We start from the raw sequence: 21,180 nt of genomic DNA on the forward strand, positions 1-21,180 counted from the left end.
TGAGAGTTAGGGGGCAAAAGTTTAGGGGTAACACGAGGGGGAACTTCTTTACTCTGAGTGTGGTGGCTGTGTGGAACGAACTTCCAGTAGAAGTGGTAGAGGCAGGTTCGATATTGTCATTAAAAAAGAGTTAGATAGGTATATGGACGGGAAAGGAATGGAGGGTTATGGGCCGAGTGCAAATCGGTGGGACTAGGTGAGAGTAAGTGTTCGGCACGGACTAGAAGGGCCAATATGGTCTGTTTCTGTGCTGTAATTGTTATATGGTTATAAAAGTCTTTTTTTTGAAAAAGCAAGAACTTACTCTATCCTTTGCCTGCTGCAGGTGCTAGACTATGCAATTGAAGCAGACAACATGATTGACAAGTATGAGACTCTGGCCTCCGACCTCCTGCAGTGGATCGAATTTACCATCGTCACCCTGAACGACCGCAAGTTGGCCAACTCCCTAAACGGGGTTCAGAACCAGCTGCAAGCGTTCAACACGTACCGCACCGTGGAGAAGCCACCCAAGTAAGCAAGCTGGAGCCGTTCCGTCGTCTTGTTCAGAGTCGACTGTAGATGTGCCCTGTGTAATAGATGAAAAGGAGCAGGTGTGGAGCCAGCTCCAACAGTCGTTAAGATCGCATCTGATCTTGTGCTTCGAGCTCAGCCATAGTTTTAGAGTCTTATCTTGGAATTGGTTGTTAAGGTGTGGTGGCGCGTGGCCTAGTGGATAAGGCATCGGCCTAGTGATGTGAAGGTCACTGGTTCGAGCCTCAGCTGAGGCAGCGTGTTGTGTCCTTGAGCAAGGCACTTAACCACACATTGCTCTGCAACGACACCGGTGCCAAGCTGCTTGGGTCCTAGTGCCCTTCCCTTGGGCAACATCGGTGGCGTGGGGAGGAGAAGGCTTGCAGCTTGGGCAACTGCCGGTCTCCCATACAACCCTGCCCAGGCCTGCGCCCTGGAAACTTTCCAAGGTGCAAATCCATGGTCTCACGAGACTAATGGATGCCAGTGTATGGTTGTTAAGGTACAATGGAAAGGTTGTCATGCATATTGTTAGACCATAAGATATAGGAGCAGGATTAGGCCCATCTGCTCCACCATTTCATCACGGCTGATCCATTTTCCCTCTCAGACCCAGTCTCCTTCTCACCATGTCCTTTTATGCCCTGACCAATCAAGGACATATCGGCCTCTGCCTTAAATACACCCATTAACTTGGCCTCCACAGCCGCCTGTGACAACATATTCCGCTGATTCACCACCACCTGGCTAAAGAAATTCCTCCTCACATCTGTTCTAAAGTGACTGTGTTCTCTGGTCTTAGAGACTCCCACGTCACCCTCTCCAAGAGGCCCTTCATTTGATAGATTTCAATGAGGTCTCTCCTGATTCTCTTGATTTCCAGTGTGTACAGGCCCAGTGCCACCAAGTACTGTGCATATTACAAGCCTTTCCTTTTCGTGAGCCTCCTTTGAACCCTCTCCAATATCAGCACATCGTTTCTTAGATCGGGGCCCAAAACTGCTCACCATACTCCAAATGAAGCCTCACCAGTTCTTTACAGAGCCTCAACATTACATCCTTGCTTTTATATTCTAGTCCTCTCGAAATGAGTGCTAACATCGCATTTGCCTTCCTCACCACCGCCTCAGCCCATGAGTCAACCTACAGGGAATCCTGCACAAGGATCCTGCACTCCTTCCGCAGCTCTGGGTTTTGTATTTTCTCTCCGTTTGGAAAACAGCGCACTCTTTTATTTCTTCTGTCGAAGTGCACGACCAGACACTTCTCAGCACTGCATTCCATCTGCCACTGTTGATACGGATCAATTCTTTTACACAGTGCATCGAGGTGGTACCGGGTAACACAATAACAGTGCGGAATAAAGTGTAACAGCTGCGGAGAAAACGCAGATAAGCAAACAGATGCGTGGTTAGAGCATCACGTATCTACAAGCAGCACCTTGGCACGTACTCTGATGGTCCCTCACAGAATCTTGAATGTTTCTCAACTGGCTGGGTAGCCTCCAACCTGATGGCATGAACATTGACTTCTCTAACTTCCGTTAATGCCCCTCCTCCCCTTCTTACCCCATCCCTGATATATTTATTTCCCCCTTCTCCTTTTATTTCTCTCTCTCTCTGCCCATCACTCTGCCTGTTCTCATCTCCCTCTGGTGCTCCCCCCCCTTTCTTTCTCCCTAGGCCTCCCGTCCCGTGTCCCTTTCCCTTCTCCAGCTCTGTGTCCCTTTCGCCAATCACCTTTCCAGCTCTCACCTTCACCCCACACCCCTCCGGTCTTCTCCTATCATTTCGCATTTCCCCCTCCCCCTCCTACTTTCAAATCTCTTACTATCTTTCCTTTCAGTGAGTCCTGACGAAGGGTCTCGGCCCAAAACGTCGACAGTGCTTCTCCCTATAGATGCTGCCTAGCCTGCTGCGTTCCACCAGCATTTTGTGTGTGTTGCTTGTTCCTCAACAAGTCACCTTTTAACTTTTGTAAAGCTCAATCTTTATTTCTGTCGGTCTCCCCTCCAGACCCTGCCCCGTTCCCTGCCATTGATTGTGAAGTATGGCACTGTGAAAAAGTCTTGGGCACTCTGTAGATTTTTTTTATATATGTGGTCTCAGTTGGTATGGCCTCCACAGAGCCCTGATCTCAACCTCACCGAGGGTGTCTGGGATTACCTGGAGAGACAGAAGCAAGCGAGACAGCCAAAGTCTGCAGAAGAACTGTGACAAGTTCTCCAAGATGCTGGGAACAACCTATCGATCGATTTTTCTTGTAAAATTGCATGACAGTGTACTGAAGACTACTGATGCAGTTTTAAAGGCATACCAAATACCGATTTGATTTCGTTTTTTTTTACTGTTCACTGTTTATTAGAGGGTTTTTTTCGCTGTTTAGAAACTTTTCACTATTTTTGAAAGCATCTTCACTCTACAGGAATTTTTCTTTTTAACATATTCCTAAGACTTTTTGTACAGTAAGACTTTTGATTAAGTTACTGGACTGACCACTTGATCTGGAGGTGCAAGTTTACGTTTCACTGGGGGAGCAGGGGGAAGTTAAGTTCAAATAATTTGATAAACCTAGAATTAAAGGAAGTTTCAGTCATGGTGAAATCGCTGGATGTTGTAAGAACCCTTTAAGTGTCCGCCAAGTAAGAAAATCGGCCGTCCTTCCTTCGTTGGCCTATTTGTGACAGGACTGTCTCTCGTGAACGCCTTCTACTAGCTGTTGTACATCACTCTTAATGCGCAGGAATGTCAGAACTTAATCATTGTAGACAAAGGGTAAAAAAATCAAGCACTCAGTCAGAACCAGTGGAAGGTTTGATGTCTCAGTGTTTGCCGAGCTTGGCAATTAGCTTGCAGGCATTTTATCACCAGTCAAGGTGACGTCCTCGGTGCAGAGTTTCTGGTGTTTCTCTCAGGGAGTGCTTGCGTTTATGTGGCCCCTCCCCTTCCTTCACTTACCTCGGACCTGATTGGCTACCCCTTCAGTTGACCTTTGAATTCTATTGGCTCGTGTTTCCTTGGCTCTTAGGGGTTCATAGATGGCGTCTGTTTCAGTATATGCGCAGAGTTATCAGAAGAGAACCAAGTCGGGTTAAGTCACTTTTTATTGTCATTTCGACCGTAGCTGCTGGTACAGTACACAGTAAAAATGAGACAACATTTTTCAGGACCATGGTGTTACATGAACAATACAAAAACTACACTGAACTACGTAAACCAACACAAAAACTACACGAGACTACAGACCTACCCAGGACTGCATAAAGTACACAGAACAGTGCAGGCATTACAATAAATAATAAACAAGACAATAGGCACAGCAGAGGGCAGTAGGTTGGTAGTCTGATGGCTTGGGGGAAAATCTGTTACATAAATAACAGCTGAATGACGGTGTCCGGGATTCTGTCCGTTTCTGTACTCCCGCCGAGTATTTTGTTGCCACAGATGTAGTCCAATTTAATGTCCATTGGAGAGCAAAATGGACGGGAGAGCCGGCCGGCTAGGGTTTGCTTTTTTCCTGGCACGGACTCCTGCCCGCTCGCCTCGCTTCCACTTCCTCTCACACCGCTTCCAACGTCCCCACCTCCGGCATCAGGTGACTCCGAGGACTGCAGGCCCGATTCCCTCAGCGAGCCGAGGTCTCGCAATCTAGCCAACAGGTTTTCATGAAGGTTTGTTTTCGGGCGATCCCTGTATCGCAGCAGTAACTGGCGATGGTAGATAGTCACTCTGTTATCCATTGCCCTAAACCCTAATTGTGCCTTAAAATTAAATTAAAAAACTAAATTAAAGTAGCACCAGATCCGAAAGGCCGCTGCTGCCGTGTGCCGCGCCGCCTTGAGGCTTCTAAAAATTCTCGTGTTTAATTGCTCCAGAACTTCTGCGGCATCCCAGTTACAGACAGACAGACAGACTTTATTGATCCCGAGGGAAATTGGGTTTCGTTACAGTCACACCAACCAAGAATAGTGAAGAAATATAGCAATATAAAACCATAAATAATTAAATAATAATAAGTTAATCATGTCCAGTGGAAATAAGTCCAGGACCAGCCTATTGGCTCAGGGTGTCTGACACTCCGAGGGAGGAGTTGTAAAGTTTGATGGCCACAGGCGGGAATGACTTCCTATGACGCTCAGTGTTACATCTCGGTGGAATGAGTCTCTGGCTGAATGAACTCCTGTGCCTAACCAGTACATTATGGAGTGGATGGGAGACATTGTCCAAGATGGCATGCAACTTGGACAGCATCCTCTTTTCAGACACCGCCGTCCGAGAGTCCAGTTCCACCCCCACAACATCACTGGCCTTACGAATGAGTTTATTGATTCTGTGGGTGTCTGCTACCCTCAGCCTGCTGCCCCAGCACACAACAGCAAACATGATAGCACTGGCCACCACAGGCTTGTAGAACATCCTCAGCGTCGTCCAACAGATGTTAAAGGACCTCAGTCTCCTCTGGAAGTAGAGACGGCTCTGACCCTTCTTGTAGACAGCCTCAGTGTTCTTTGACCAGTCCAGTTTATTGTCAGTTCGTATCCCCAGGTATTTGTAATCCTCCACCATGTCGTCAGTGACATCCTTCTTGGTCTTCGCGTGCTGAGATCAGCGTCTGATGATGAAACGTCTGAAAGCTAAATGTGAACCACAACGTCGAACGCTGCATGCCCAGGCGACCAGCATCCTAAACCAATGAAGGATGTTTGAAAATGGTTCTGACTTCTTCTTTGGAATGGGGACTTACTATCTCCTGTGACCCACACCCTCCACGTCCTGTCAGTCAAGGAAGTCCAAGAGAGGGACCCCAGTATCTTCAAAAATAAAATCTGTTCATCGGCTTTAAAGACTGTGGCATGCTCTTGACATCTCAAGGGCCACTGAATCCCTTTGCGCCTCGCAGCCAAGAAAAATTGACGGGCCGGTAGCTAATTATCTTTGGCTAACTTTACTGGCAGCTGAGGATTGACGTAATAAACACAAGGTACACTGCAGATGCTGGGGTCAACTCAACACGTAGAACAAGCTGGAGGAACTCAGCAGGCCGGGCAGCATCCGTGGAAACGAGCAGTCAACGTTCCGGGCCGAGACCCTTCGTCAGGGCTGAAGATGGAGGGGCAGGGGCCCTATAAAGAAGGTGGGGAGAGTGAAAAATCAGAGGAAAGATCAAGGGGTGGGGGAGGGGAAGCAGGGAGGGGATAGGCCGGAGAGGTGAAGAAGGAATGTGAGGGGAAAGCACTATGGGTAGTAGAAGGCAGAATCGTGAGAGAGGTGATAGGCAGCTGGAGGCGGAGGAGGCAGAGTGAAAGTGGGATGGGGAAGGGAGAGGGAGGGAATTACCGGAAGTTGGAGAATTCCGTGTTCATGCCAAGGGGCTGGAGATGACCCAGACGGTATATGAGGATTGTCGTAGGTTGGGCATATTCAGGCCCTCCAGTGTTTTTCTGTAGCTGTTACAAGGTGAATGCTGACAGTCTTTTAACCAGCGTAGGAGAGTCCAAAACTGGGGGGGTGTATCGGGAGAAGAGAAAGATTTTAAAAGGAGCAAAGAGGCGTCTTAAGCCGGCCGGTGGTGCAGTGGCATCTGCACCGGGCTTCGAGGCGAGTGGTCCCGGGTTCGAATCCGGCCGGCTCCTTGCGCGCTTTCCATCCGCGCTGGAGCGTCGAGCTAGCGACTCAGCCGGGGGGTGAGGGGTCGGGGGGGGTGAGGGGTCAGGGGGTGAGGGGTCGGGGGGGGTGAGGGGTCGGGGGTGGGTGGGAAGCAGACAGATGCCAAAGGAACGGCAAGTTTGCTGCCCAGTGAGCCACCAGGCGCGTGGTATTTAAGAAGCATTTCGATTGGCACTGAAAGGGATATGGGTCGAGCGCAGGGAATCGGGTCTCGCTGGCACCAGAATGGACTGGTGGGGCCGAGTGGCCTATAATGCTCTAATAAACCGTCGCCGTTCCGTTGTGAAGAATGGCATTCGCCTCCTACATTCCTCACCCCACCTCGACACCTGACCTCGTATCTCAACTGCAACACCCCCCCCCTTACAAAATTTGAGATGTTTTTTCCTGATGATGACTGTCTTTTTTTAAAAAGTGAGCCGTTCACCTCAGAAGTTGTTTTCGCAATGGCACTAACTGCAGCTAAGAGGGATTCTTGTCGTGCTTTCTTGGCAGGTTTATCGAGAAGGGTAATCTGGAGGTGCTGCTCTTCACCATACAAAGCAAAATGAGAGCCAACAATCAGAAGGTCTACACTCCACGCGAGGGAAAACTCATATCAGACATCAACAAGGTGGGGAGCCTGCATGTTAACTCTGCTACAACTTGAAATTGATCTACCTGATAGCCTCGAGGGTAATTCCGCTCAGTCAAGCAGCCTGCGGTGAAGTCCTGAAGCTCCAGGACTCTAGACTTGTCTACGATGAGGTCAGAACTCATTAAAGGGGCTGACGTTTATTAACTTTTCAAGACTGAGTTGCCCCCCCCCCCCAACCCCCCGGCAAGATAAGCATTTATTTTCTTGAGAAGGTGTCAGTGAGCTGCCTTCGGGTCGAAGCCTTCTCACAGCGTTGCAGTCTGTCTGACTCAGTTAGAGTTTGATTTTGATTGATATGACAGACAGGTGCTCTCGCACGCTGTTGTGGAGGCGTTTCAGGGTTTAGAGTTAGTAACAACAAAGGAGGATTTCTGAGGCTGGGTGACGTGTGACTCGGAGGAGAGCCCACAGGTGACGGGGCCTCTCTGTGCTGGTCCTCGTGGCAGAGTTCTTGGATCAGGTGCTTGGAAAGAAATCAGTAGGGGTTTAGATTAGAACCATAGAACATTACAGCACAGAAACAGGCCTTTTGGCCCTTCTTGGCTGTGCCGAACCATTTCTCTGCCTAGTCCCACTGACCTGCACCTGGGCCATATCCCTCCATACCCCTCTCATCCATGTACCTGTCCAAGTTTTTCTTAAATGTTAAAAGTGAGACCGCATTCACCAGCTCATTCCACACTCCCACCATTCTCTGCGTGAAGAAGCCCCCCCTAATGTTTCCTTTAAACTTTTCCCCATTCACCCTTAACCCATGTCCTCTGGTTTTTTTCTCCCCTGGCCTCAGTGGAAAAAGCCTGCTTGCATTCACTCTATCTATACCCATCATAATTTTATACACCTCTATCAAATCACCCCTCATTCTCCTACGCTCCAGGGAATAAAGTCCTTGTGATTGAACCTGTGAAATTCAAAACCTTTGACAGCTGCAAAGGCCAAGTCATGTTTAAAGCAGTGGTTGATTCAGTTCAATTCAGTTTGATTCAAAGTTTAATTGTCATTCTACCAGATACGAGTACGGCCAAACGAGACGGTGTTAATCTGGGGCCAAAGTGCAAAGCACAGTCCCAACAGTCACACATTGCACAAGGCGCACGTAGCACATTCAAGATAAAAAGCACACGCAAGATATCAGTAAAATACAGCCACGCAGAGAGAAAATAGACTGGACCCTGAGCCTACGAGCGCTGCAGAAATCTGCGGCCGACCACAGCAGAGCTTACCAGCCGAGCGAGTGAGGATAGGGCTGCGACGGCAGCACTGACCGGCCTGGGGGCTGCACCACACTGCCCCCCCCCCCCCCGGTGAAGAGCACTGGCTTCGAGGCCTCTCTCCCAGCGGCCGTAAGCAGGCGACTGCGCAGCTCGAGGCCTCGTCCTCGCAGTTCCCCTGCCGCCCGCCAGCGGATCAGAGAATCGGACTTGCATCCTTCCACGCTAACGACGTCCAAAGGGGTCTTGCGGTCACAGGAGGAGTGACTGAGACGGTCACGTGCACCAGCCCCTCTGAAGCGTCTCCGACGCAAGCAGCAGAGCGATCTGCACCAAGTCCAGCTCCTCCAGTTTCTCCGCCAACAAGCAACTCGCTGCCGGGGTAGCCCTGCAGTACTTAAAGTTCTTAATGGCTAGCAGGATCTTGCAATTATATATATTAAAAATAACATTTGAAAAGGACAGGAGCACCCTTTTGTTGACCCCGTTAGAAGCCGCGGTGATTGAACGTGCCACCATCTTACCGGAAGATAAGTTCTTGATTAGTAAATGAGTCGGAGGTTATAAGGAGAATAAATTTGCCCTGAAGGAATGGCAGAGCAGACACAGGGGCCAAATTCCCTACTTCTGCTTCCACGTCTTATGATCTTAAGGGTTTGAAAAGGAAATTGGTTAGGCACCCAAGGTGAAACTGATTTAGAAACCTGAGGGGGGAGGGGTAAAGGGAAGGGATATCACTGACTCGATGGGCCAAACCAGTTCTGTGCTTACATGTTTCACTTAACCCCCTTCCTTCCTAGGCTTGGGAACGGCTGGAGAAAGCCGAGCACGAGCGGGAGCTGGCCTTGCGCACCGAGCTCATCCGGCAGGAAAAGCTGGAGCAGCTTGCTCACCGGTTTGACCGCAAGGCGGCGATGAGGGAGACGTGGCTGAGTGAAAACCAGCGCCTTGTTTCCCAGGTAAGCAGAGACGGGGACCTGGAAATGGGTAGTATCACCGCGGCAGGGGAGTGAAGTCTAAAATGATGCCTGAAAAAAAACTGCCATCAGATTTGGGTCAAAAAGCAAGCTCAGTAGGGCGAGCATCGTCTGTGGGGAGGGGGGGGCAAGGGGCTCCTTTCCCCTCAGAGATGCCGCTTGGCTTACTGAGCTCCCCCAGTATTTTTATTACTCCAGGTTCCGAAGTCTGCAATCTTTTGTGTTTGAGATTTGGATGTTCAGGCCAATAACTTGCATAGGGATGTGTTTTAGCGTAAAAGCATTTGGCCGGAGAGGAACCTCTTTGCCTTTTTTTTTTGACAAATGTAGCGCTCAGTTTTATCATTCTTATCCTTGCTTTCAGCTTCCTCTTCGCCCCTCACCTCTCCCACCCTCAGTAGCCGCTTTGGCACCACCAGTTTGCCCGCTCTTCAGATTCCCTGAATTTCAGCCCTCCATCGCTGCTGGCCATCTTCTTCTGTTCTTGGGTCCCTGGCTCTGGTATATCCGCCCCAAACTTCAAACTCGTTGTCGAACACTACGGCGCAGAAACAGAATCAGAATCAGGTTTAATATCACTGCATATATTGTGAAATTTGTCGACTATGCAGTCACAGCATAATAATAGAGGCCAAAAAAATGAGCAACAGTGATATAGTTAAATAGGTAGTACAAAAAGAAATAGAAATATAAAAGAAGTAAGGTACAGGCAGTCCCCACGTTACGAACGTCCGACTTACGGACAACTGGTACTTACAAGCCAAGGAAGGAGAACGCCGTCTGCCATTTTAACTCAGATCGCGACGCCGTCTGCCATTTTAAGTCGGATCACGACGACATCCACCATTTTAAGTCGTTGCCATTGACACTGTGTTGAGTGTTTAACTTTGTATTTGGCTTAAATTGTTCTTAGTAAGATTCACCCTGACCCCGCCCCCCCCCCCCCCTTCCGGTCGGCTGGTGGCGCAGTGAGATCAGCACCAGGCTGGAGAATGGAGGTTCGTGAGTTCGATCCAGTGACAGACCGCTCCTGTGCCGGGTTGATGTCGATCCAGTGACTCCTGTACCATCCGTGCCGGGTTGATTTTGAGCTTGCAACTCGACCACCTTAAAAAAAAAACACAACCACCTCCAGTTTAAATTCCCACGTGGAATATTGTGGATGATCAAATACCCAAACCCAGCACAGCCCCCACTAGTCCCATTTGGCCTGTCTCAGTACGGTGGTCCTTAAGACCCAGCGGAGCTTGGGACCCGCCGCCTGCCGTGTTTTCTATTCCATTGACGGGAAGCGATCGTGATTGAAAATAAAGAGGAAATAATTAAGTCAAGTCAAGTCAACTTTTATTGTCATTTCGACCATAACTGCTAGTACAGTACATAGTAAAAATGAGACAATGTTTTTCAGGACCATGGTGTTACATGACACAGTACAAAAAACTAGACTGAACTACGTAATTAAAAAAAAATAGAGAAAGCTACACTAGACTGCAGACCTACACTGGACTGCATAAAGCGCACAAAAACAGTGCAAGCATTACAATAAATAATAAACAGGACAATAGGGCAGTAAGGTGTCAGTCCAGGCTTCGGGTATTGAGGAGTCTGATAGCTTGGGGGAAGAAACTGTTATATAGTCTGGTCGTAAGAGCCCAAATGCTTCGGGGCCTTTTCCCAGACGGCAGGAGGGAGATGAGATTGTATGAGGGGTGCATGGGGTCCTTCATAATGCTGTTTCCTTTGTGGATGCAGCGTGTAGTGTAAATGTCCGTGATGGCGGGAAGAGAGACCCCAATGATCTTCTCAGCTGACCTCACTATCCGCTGCAGGGATAAAGAGTTTGGAAAGAGGTGAAATGCCATCGGTCATTGAAAGAGCGTTAGGCTACAGTCGGTCAACAATCGGAACAATTTTAAAGGATAAAGTGAGAATAATGGAGCATTTGAAAGGCCCTGCCCCGATGAAAGCTACAATTATTACTAAGCAGCACAGTGGTTTAATTATTGGAATACGTACGTTTCTTAAGTGTTTCGTATACATAGAAAGGTAGAATATATACTAAGACAAACGTTTGACTAACTGACGCTAAATAATACCGGATGTACTTGTTCCGACTTCAAATCCGACTTAAAGACGGACTCAGGAACGGAACTCGTACGTAACCCGGGGACTGCCTGTAGTCTTCATGGGTTCAAAGTCCATTCAGAAATCGGATGGCAGAAGGGAAGAAGCTGTTCCTGAAACATAGAGTGTGTGTCTTCAGGCTTCTGTACCTCCTCCTTGATGGTAGCGATGTGAAAAGGGCATGTCCTGAGTGGGGTCCTTAATGATGGACGCTGCTTTCTGAGGCATCGCTCCTTGAAGGTGTCCTGGCTACTATGCAGGCTGGTGCCCATGATGGAGCTGACTGAGTTTATAACCCAGGTTTGTTTATCAGGTCTAAGTTTATAAATGAGCCCAGCGAGTGCTGCCGGCTATTATTCTGCCTACTCCCACTGACCTGCACCTGGACCCATAGCCCTCCCGTCTACGTGCTTGTACAAACTTCTCTTAAATGTTTTCATTGAGACACTCCTTAAAGTTGAACTCTGGCTGAAGTTTTAGTTTTTCCGACATCTTGTTGGCTCAAGCTAAATTTTCTTTCTTTGTTAAAGGAGATACTGAATCCAAAATGTTCTTCAATTCCTTTTCTCCCGATCTTCATTGAATCAAATGTCTTTGTCTATTAACTCAATTTTAAACTCACCTATGAGTTTTAAAAAACCTCTCTGTTAGTTTCTGTCTCCTAGTATTTGAACCCAACACTCATAGGAAACAACTTTGGCCTGTTCTGCTGTAGATCTGGGAAACCTCCAATTGTTACTGAATTTATCGTTTCCAAAACAAAATTGTTGCCTAATCTTTCCCGAGAAAGCTGCTGATACTCAGAAATGTCAATATGATTTGTCTCCTCATACTCTCAGATAAAATCCCCAGTAGAGTGAGCAAGTTTATCAGCATGCAGTCAGCAGAGCAGCTCCCTGCACAGGGGGCAGACGGATGTTACTGAGTGAAACAAACTTCACAAACACAGAGAGGAGAATGCTTGGCAGCTGTGTCACCACCTGGTAGAGAAAAGGCAGTTTCGGAGGCTTCTGTCATTGCTTTCGATGTCTTTTATTCGTGTGTTTGTTCAGACTGTCCTGTGTGCAGTGTCACAGGCAAATAAAATACTCCTGTCATTATCCAACCACTATTATATGCAATCATTTATTCTCACGAGAAAGAGAGGGGAGGGACTGGGATAGGCAGAGAGAAATGAATTTGATAGTTCTGATTACACTATACCAGCAACCTTTTGTCTTAATTTAGAGCAATGGAAAAATGGCTCCTGCCAGTTTACCTGGTGGACAATAAAAACCAGTCCATATTTCAGTCCGGAATTTCATATATGCGTTTGCTGGCCAACTCACACTGGCACATGGCTGAGCACTCCTTAATTTAAAAGTTCTCAGCCAAGCCTTTAAGCATCGCCCCATTTTCAGTTTTCTGCAAACCTACAAACTGCACGCCACCCCCCCCCCCCCAATTCCATGGCTTCACAAACGCAGTGTCTACTTTTACAAGGATCTGCCCCGTAGTAATAATGATCAGAGAGGCACAGATCTGTAATTTACACAACCGATTGCCAGTGTGCACCCCTACTAAGTTTTCCTGACCCTCGGCGGACAGTCAAAGAATAGAAAAGGAAATAGCCAGGAACGGAGTCTGTGCTGGCCAATGCATTCCTTGTGGTCCCACTCTGATCACTGCTGTAGCAAAACAACAAATTTCATGACATATGTCAATGATAAAAAACCTAAGTCTGAACTATCTTTTCTGGCAGGCAGAAAGCTCATAGTTCAACTTTAGGGGGCAAAAGTTAAGGGGTAACAGGAGGGGGAATTTCTTTACTCAGAGAGTGGTAGCTGTGTGGAACGAGCTTCCAGTAGAAGTGGTAGAGGCAGGTTCGGTATTGTCATTTAAAGTATAATTGGATAGGTATATGGACAGGAAGGGAATGGAGGGTTATGGGCTGAGTGCAGGTCGGTGGGACTAGGTGAGAGTAAGCGTTCGGCACAGACTAGGAGGGCCGAGATGGCCTGTTTCCATGCTGTAATTGTTATATGGTTATATTCAAACCTCTTCCCCGCCTCTTCGCTCCTTTTTTTCCCTGATTTTATTATCATATTCTGATTGGCTGCACCCATTTTGATCAAGCCGCAGATGCTGGAGTCTGAAGCAAAATAAAACAGAAATGCTTGAAGAACCAGCCATTCAAGCAGCCTCTGTGGGAAGAGAAACCAATTAGTATTTCAGATCTGAGACTCGCTCGAAACTGCAGCAAGGGTAATGAGGGACAAACGCAAATGCTGGAGGAGCTCAGCAGGTCAGGCAGCATTTCTATTGAAATTAATAAACAGTCAACGTTTCGGGCCGAGACCCAAGAATACAGTGCAGTATCTAATGGCCACGCAAGTACGCATGACTGATGCTAGGTAGAAACTGTTCTGCAACAGATTCTGACCTAATGAAATGGCAGTTTTCCAAATAAATGTTGACTGTTTACACCCTTCCATCGATGTTGTCTGACTTGCTGAGTTCCTGCAGCATTTTGTGTGTGTTAGAAATGTAGAAAACCTACAGCACAATACAGGCTGTGCCGAACATGTACTTACTTTAGAAATTACCTAGGGTTACCCATAGCCCTCTATTTTTCTAAGCTCCGTGTACCTATCCAGGAGTCTCTTAAAAGACCCTATCGTATCCACCTCCACCACTGTCGCTGGCAGCCCATTCCATACACTCACCATTCTCTGCATAAAATACTTAGCCCTGACATCTCCTCTGTACCTGCTCCCAAGCACCTTAAAACTGTGCCCTCTCGTGTTAGCCATTTCAGCCCTGGGAAAAAGCCTCATGATCAATGCTTCTCATCATCTTATACACCTCTATCAGGTCACCTCTCATCCTCCATCGCTCCGAGGAGAAAAGGCCGAGTTTACTCAACCAATTCTCATAAGGCATGCTCCCCAATCCAGGCAACATCCTTGTAAATCTCCTCTGCACCCTTTCTATGGTTTTCACGTCTTTCCTGTAGTGAGGTGACCGGAACTGAGCACGGTACTCCACGTGGGGCCTGACCAGGGTCCTATATAGCTGCAACATTACCTCTCAGCTCTTAAACTCAATCCCACAGTTGATAAAGGCCAGTGTTGCTTTGGAGTTCCGGCATCTGCAGAATCTCTTGAGTTTTAAGATTAAAGGGGTGTCATTTTTCAAAGTGGAGCTGGGAAAAGGAATGAGCTGCTCGACAAAAGATTACGTGAGGATGGGTTAGGATGACGAGGAATGAAGACAAAATGCTGGAAGGACTCAGCAGGTCAGGCAGCATCTATGGAAGGAATAAACAGTCCTGGTGAAAGGCCTCGGCCCCAAACGTCAACTGCTTATTCCCCTTCACGGATGCCACCTGACTTGCAGAGTTCCTCCAGCATGTTGTACGCGTTGCTCTGAATTTCTAGCTCCCGCAGAATCTCTTGTGTAGGTGATAACGAGCGCGAGTACTGACTGTTTGGGAGACGCGGGATGAGAAAGAGACATACAGTAAGCGTGGTAATGGGGGGAAAAAAGCAGTTTACATATCGTTGGGAAAGTGTTTAGCCGGAAGATAAGTTATTCTCCTTAACACAAGAGGGTCAGGAGATGCTGGAAGCCCTAAGCAGCGCGCACAAGCTGCTTTGAGGAACTCAGCAGGTCCGAAACATCAACTGTTGATTCCCTTCCACTGACCCGCTGAGTTCCTCCAGCATTGTATGCAAGTTATCCTTCTAGTTTGCATTTGGCCCTCGCTGTGGCAGTGGCAGGGACCACAGCCGGACGAGCCACTCTAAGAATGGGATTGAGAGCTGAGGTCTGAAACGAAACTCGTACATCGCACGCATTTCCGGCCTAACTGAATCTCCCCCCCTCTTTCCAGGATAACTTCGGGCTGGACCTGGCAGCGGTGGAGGCGGCGACGAGGAAGCACGAGGCCATCGAGACGGACATCAACGCGTACAACGAGCGCGTGCAGGCGGTGGTGGCCGTGGCCAAGGAGCTGCAGGCCGAGCAGTACTACGACATCAAGCGCATCACCGTCAGGAAGGACAACGTCATCCGGCTGTGGGACTACCTGCGTGAGCTGCTGCAGGCCCGTCGTGAGCGGCTGGCGAAGAACCTTGAGCTGCAGAAGATGTACCAGGAGATGCTGTACATTGTGGACTGGATGGAAGACATGAAGGTTGGTAGTGGTGTTGCTGAAGCTTCTAACCCCGCCGCGCACACCCTCAGGTATTTCCATAGAACCATAGAACATTACAGCACAGAAACAGGCCCTTCGGCCCTTCTTGGCTGTGCCGAACCATTTTTCTGCCTAGTCCCACTGACCTGCCCCTGGACCATATCCCTCCATACCCCTCTCATCCACGTACCTGTCCAAGTTTTTCTTAAATGTTAAAAGTGAGCCCGCATTTACCAGCTCATTCCACATTCCCACCACTCTCTGTGTGAAGAAGCTCCCCCCCCACCCCAATGTTTCCTTTAAACTTTTCCCCCTTCACCCTTAACCCATGTCCTCCGGTTTTTTTCTCCCCTAGCCTCAGTGGAAAAAGCCTGCTTGCATTCACTCTATCTATGCCCATCATAATTTTATATACCTCTATCAAATCTCCCCTCATTCTCCTACGCTCCAGGGAATAAAGTCCTAACCTATTCAACCTTTCTCTGTAACTCAGTTTCTCAAGTCCCGGCAACATCCTTGTAAACCTTCTCTGCACTCTTTCAACCTTGTTAATATCCTTCCTATAGGTAGGTAGGTAGGTAGGCCTCCGTTAGTCTCGATAGACCATGGATTTGCACCTTGGAAAGTTTCCAGGGCGCAAGCCTGGGCAAGGTTTTTTTTATGGAAGACCGGCAGTTGCCCAAGCTGCAAGTCTCCCCTCTCCACACCACCAATGTCCAAGGGAAGGGCACTAGGACCCAAGCAGCGTGGCACCGGTGTTGTCGCAGAGCAATGTGTGGTTAAGTGCCTTGCTCGAGGACACACATGCAAGCCTCAGCCAAGGCTCGAACTAGCGACCTCCGGATAACTAGACGGACGCCTTAACCACTTGGCCACGCGCCAACACATCCTTGCTGTAGTTAGGTGATCAAAAAAGAAATTACACATTCAATTATAGGCAGTATAAGCTTTCGAGAAGGCGCAGAAAGAAGTTCATCGGCACGCTGCCTAGATTAGAGGGCAGGAGCTATAAGGCAAACCTGGGTTGCTTTCTCTGGGCAGAGGGAAGGCTGAGGGGAGCCCTCATAGATGTTTATAAGAAAACGAGAGGCTTAGAGAGATGGTTTCTTTTTCCCGGGTCTAAGTGTCTCAGTGCTAGAGGGAATGAAGGGGAAAGTTCAGAACAAAGGTGTGGGTCAAGTTGTTTTACACAGAGCGTGTTGAGTTTCTGGAATACGATCCCAGGGGCGGTGGTGGTCCTGAAGACATAGGAGATAGGAGCAGAAGTGGACCATGCGGCCCATCGAGTCTCTTCTACCGTTCGATCACGGCTGATTTATTATCAACCCAGTTATCCTGCCTTCTCCCCCTTACCTCTGACGCAACAAAGGCAGGTATGGTAGAGGCTTGTATGAGCTTAAATAGGCACGTGAATGAACAGAGAGTGGAGGATAATGGACGTTACGTGGGTGGAAAGGGTTAGTTTAGCTTTGCATTTAATGACTAGTTTAATGAGTACGACATCACGGAACAAAGGGCTTTTCTCCACACTCTATTGTTCTACATCATGGAGCTAAGAACCTTTCCCTGCACGCACTCCTGTTGTTCTTTAAGGAGTGCGTGCAGAGACTCCTTACAGTCTCTGTAAGGAAGACTGTACAGAAGGCTAAGCTGAGAGGTCCTTTGCTTGGAAGACTGAGGGAGGTTTTTTGCCAAAATGTACTCAGTTCTATTCAGATAGAATCACAGGGTCACGGTAAGGGGTTAGACATTCGGGAGGCATAAGAGGCGAACTTCCTTCACCCAATTTTCAAAACTCCCCGCTTAAAGAAGAGCTGAGGTGCCGTCTCTGAGATCGATAGGTTCAAGAGCTGGGTATTTAGTGCAGGAAAGCGTTGCCTGGTTGATGAACAGCCTGCATCTTACTCAGAGCGGAGCAGGAACAAGTGGCCGAGCGGTTCCTGCTTCTATTTCTTGTTCTAGTCGGGTGCAGAGTGCCAGAGAGAGCTGTAAAGGACCGGGGAGAATGGATCAGCTGAGGGGGGGGGGGGGACAATTTCAAGAGAGAAAGGGGCAAGCATTAATAAAGTGCAGAAATCTCGATCTCAAGGAGAGTGGGCACTGAGACTGAAGAAAAGAAGCACGTCTTCTAATTCACTCTGCCTTTCATTCCACGTCTATGCAAGACCACAAGACATAGGAGCAGAATTAGACCTTTCGGCCCATCGAGTCTGCTTCGCCATTCCATCATGGCTGATTTATTATCCCCTCCCAACCCACGTGCTCCTGCCTTCCCCTTGCAACCTTTGATGCCCCAACTAATCACTATCTGCCTTAAATATATCCAATGAATTGGCCTGCACTGTTGCCTCATCCTCCCTTTAAGATGCGACTTCATCATTGGGATGTGTCTAGTCTGCACAGTCCGATTTGCTCTCAGGGACTCCAGCCATTGCTGTTCTGCCTTCATCCCTCCCAGAGTCCCCCTCAGATCAACTTTTGCCAGCTCCCCTCTTCAGCCTTTCTCATTCCCTTCACTCCACTGTAATACGACTACATCCGATTTTAGCTTCTTCTCAAACTTTGGGGTGAACTCTCTGACACAATGACCACTGACTCCTAAGCGTTCCTTTACCTTAAGCTCCCTAATCAAATTAGGCTGATTACGTATCAGCCAAGCCAGAGTTGCAGTTTCCCCTCGTGGCCTCAACCAGAAGCTGCTCTAAAAAGCCATCTCGTAGGCATTCTACAAGTCCCTTCTGTTGGGATCCAGCGTCAACTTGATTTTCCCAATCGATATGCATATTGAAATCCCCTGTGACTATCACAACATTGTCCTTTTCACATGCCTTTTCTGTCTCCGGTTGTAATTTGTAGCCCACATCCTGGCGATATCTGCCATCAACCCCCAGCAGGATCTTTTCAGCCTTGCAATATCTTAGGTTCATCCACAGGGGTTCTACATCTTCAGTCCATAAGACCATAAGACAAAGGAGCAGAGGTTGGCCATTCGGCCCATCGAGTCTGCTCCGCCATTTCATCATGAGCTGATCCATTCTCCCATTTAGTCCCACTCCCCCGCCTTCTCACCATAACCTTTGATGCCCTGGCTACTCAGATACCTATCAATCTCTGCCTTAAATCCACCCAATGACTTGGCCTCCACTGCCACCCGTGGCAACAGATTCCACAGATTCACCACCCTCCGGCTAAAAAAATTTCTTCACATCTCTGTTCTGAATGGGCGCCCTGCAATCCTCAAGTCATGTCCTCTCGTACTAGACTCCCCCACCATGGGAAACAACTTTGCCACATCCACTCTGTCCATGCCTTTCAACATTCGAAATGTCTCTATGAGGTCCCCCCTCGTTCTTCTAAACTCCAAGGAGTACAGTCCAAGAGCAGTCAAACGTTCCTCATATGTTAACCCTCTCATTCCCGGAATCATTCTAGTGAATCTTCTCTGAACCCTCTCCAACGTCAGCACATTCTTTCTTAAATAAGGATCCCAAAACTGCACACAGCACTCCAAGTGAGGTCTCACCAGTGCCTTATAGAGCCTCAACATCACATCCCTGCTCCTATACTCTATTCCTCTAGAAATGAACGCCAACTTTGCATTCGCCTTCTTCACCACCGACTCAACCTGGAGGTTAACCTTAAGGGTATCCTGCATGAGGACTCCCAAGTCCCATTGCATCTCAGAACTTTGAATTCTCTCCTCATTTAAATAATAGTCTGCCCGTTTATTTCTTCTACCAAAGTGCATGACCATACACTTTCTAACATTGTATTTCATTTGCCACTTCTTTGCGCTTTCTCCCAATCTGTCCAAGTCTCTCTGCAGACTCTCTGTTTCCTCAGCACTACTGGCCCCTCCACCTATCTTTGTATGTTACCACTAAGTCCTATGTGACTACTTTCTAAGAATTTGATTTCTTTTTTTTTCCCCAAAAATGAAGCCATGCCACCCCTCTGCCTATCCTTTCAGTATAATATGCATCCTTCGATGTTAATCTCCCAACTATGATCCTTCAGCCACAACTGTCAGTGGTCACTTAATTTGGTGCATCTGTACACTCATAAATATCTACTCAGCCAGCAGCTCAGTCCAGAAAAGCGTGCAGACACGGTCAGGAAGTTCAGTTGTTGTTCAGACCAGATATCAGAGTGGGGGAAGAAATGTGACCTAAGTGACTTAGACTGTGGAATGACCTTTGGTGCCAGATGGGGTGGTTTGACTATCTCAGAAACTGTTGGATTTCCAAGGATTTTAATGCACCACAGTCTCCAGAGTTTACAGAGAATGGTGCGTGACAGTGGCCGTTCCGTGGGCGAAAATGAGAGAGGAAGTTGATTGTTTCCTGATCAGACAGGGCTTCAAAGGATGTGGTGAGAAGGCCATATGGGATTGAGTGGGATCTGGGATCAGCCATGATGGAATGGTAGAGCAGGCTCGATGGGCTGAATAGCCTAATTCTGCTCATTTGTCTTATAGACAATAGACAATAGGTGCAGGAGTAGGCCATTCAGCCCTTCGAGCCAACACCGCCATTCACTGTGATCATGGCTGATCATCCACAATCAGTACCCCGTTCCTGCCTTCTCCCCATATCCCTTGACTCCGCTATCTTTAAGAGCTCTATCTAACTCTTTCTTGAAAGCATCCAGAGAATTGGCCTCCACTGCCTTCTGAGGCAGAGCATTCCACAGATCCACAACTCTCTGGGTGAAAACGTTTTTCCTCAACTCCGTTCTAAATGACCTACCCCTTATTCTTAAACTGTGGCCTCTGGTTCTGGACTTCCCCAACATCGGGAACATGTTTCCTGCCTCTAGCGTGTTCAATCCCTTAATAATCTTATATGTTTCAATCAGATCCCCTCTCATCCTTCTAAATTCCAGTGTATACAAGCCCAGTCGCTCCAATCTTTCAACATATATGGTCAGACTGGTTCAAACTGACAGGAAGGTGACGGTAGCTCTAGTAACCACGCACTACAACGGCGGTGTGCAGAGGAGCGTCCCTGAAAACACAACACGTCAAACACTAAAGTGGACGCGCTACAGAATTGAAGACCACACCGTGTTCCGCTCCTGTGCCCAGCAGAGTGGCCGCTGCGAGTGTGCCGTCAACAGTTCTGTGGCGGTGCTGTTGCTTGTAACGTGACTGGGAACGAGCTCTCAGAGCGGATGTTAACAATTCCTTTTCCAGAGCCGCCTTCAGTCGCAGGACTACGGCAAGCACCTGCACGGTGTCGAAGACCTGCTTCAGACTCACACGCTGGTGGAGGCAGACATCGCAGTCCAGGCGGAACGGGTTAAAACTGTGAACACCGGCGCTCAGAAGTTTACGACCGACGAGGAAGGTATGAGCCGAGCTTCTCAGTGTTTCATTCCACTCCACCCGTTACCTTGTTTTGCTTGGCGTGACAATCGCAAGTTCTTTCAGTCTCTCTCATCTTTGTACTCTTCTGGTGATCTGTGCACGGGCTATATAAAACAAGCTGGAATTATATTAGGAACCAGTTGACTGCACTTTTTTCCACAGATGCTGCCTGTCATGCTGAGTTCCTCCAGCATTTTGTGTGTGTGTGTGTGTTGCTCAGATTTCCAGCATCTGCAGATTTTTCTCCTGTTTGGAATTATGTTTATTCATTTCATTAATTTATTTAGCAGTACAGCACAGAGTAGGCCCTTAAAACCACGCTGCCCCAACAAGCCCCATTAACCCGAACCTGACCACGGGACAACGTACGATGACCAGTTGACATACGCGGTGCATCTTTGGACCGTGCGAGGGAGCTGGAGAAATCCGCCATGTTCCACAGGGAGGACAGACACGCTCCTTACAGAACGGCGCCAGAATTGAACCCCAGACTCCGCGAGCTGTAAT

The 21,180-nt window shown here is 48.2% G+C and overlaps 1 protein-coding gene across 4 annotated transcripts in view; it reads left to right on the forward strand.

The window, feature by feature from the left end:
• Positions 1–21,180, forward strand: part of LOC140717621 (spectrin beta chain, non-erythrocytic 1-like) — a 448,197-nt gene that overhangs the window by 309,380 nt on the left and 117,637 nt on the right. For all 4 annotated transcript variants that reach the window (XM_073031202.1, XM_073031201.1, XM_073031203.1 and 1 more), the window contains exons 9-13: positions 326–513; positions 6,675–6,792; positions 8,828–8,986; positions 15,003–15,305; positions 20,500–20,653. In XM_073031202.1, coding sequence (XP_072887303.1) covers positions 326–513; positions 6,675–6,792; positions 8,828–8,986; positions 15,003–15,305; positions 20,500–20,653 — 922 coding nt within the window. The remainder of the gene's footprint in view (positions 1–325; positions 514–6,674; positions 6,793–8,827; positions 8,987–15,002; positions 15,306–20,499; positions 20,654–21,180) is intronic.

This window comes from Hemitrygon akajei, chromosome 28 (assembly GCF_048418815.1).
Source record: "Hemitrygon akajei chromosome 28, sHemAka1.3, whole genome shotgun sequence".
Taxonomy (NCBI): domain Eukaryota; kingdom Metazoa; phylum Chordata; class Chondrichthyes; order Myliobatiformes; family Dasyatidae; genus Hemitrygon; species Hemitrygon akajei.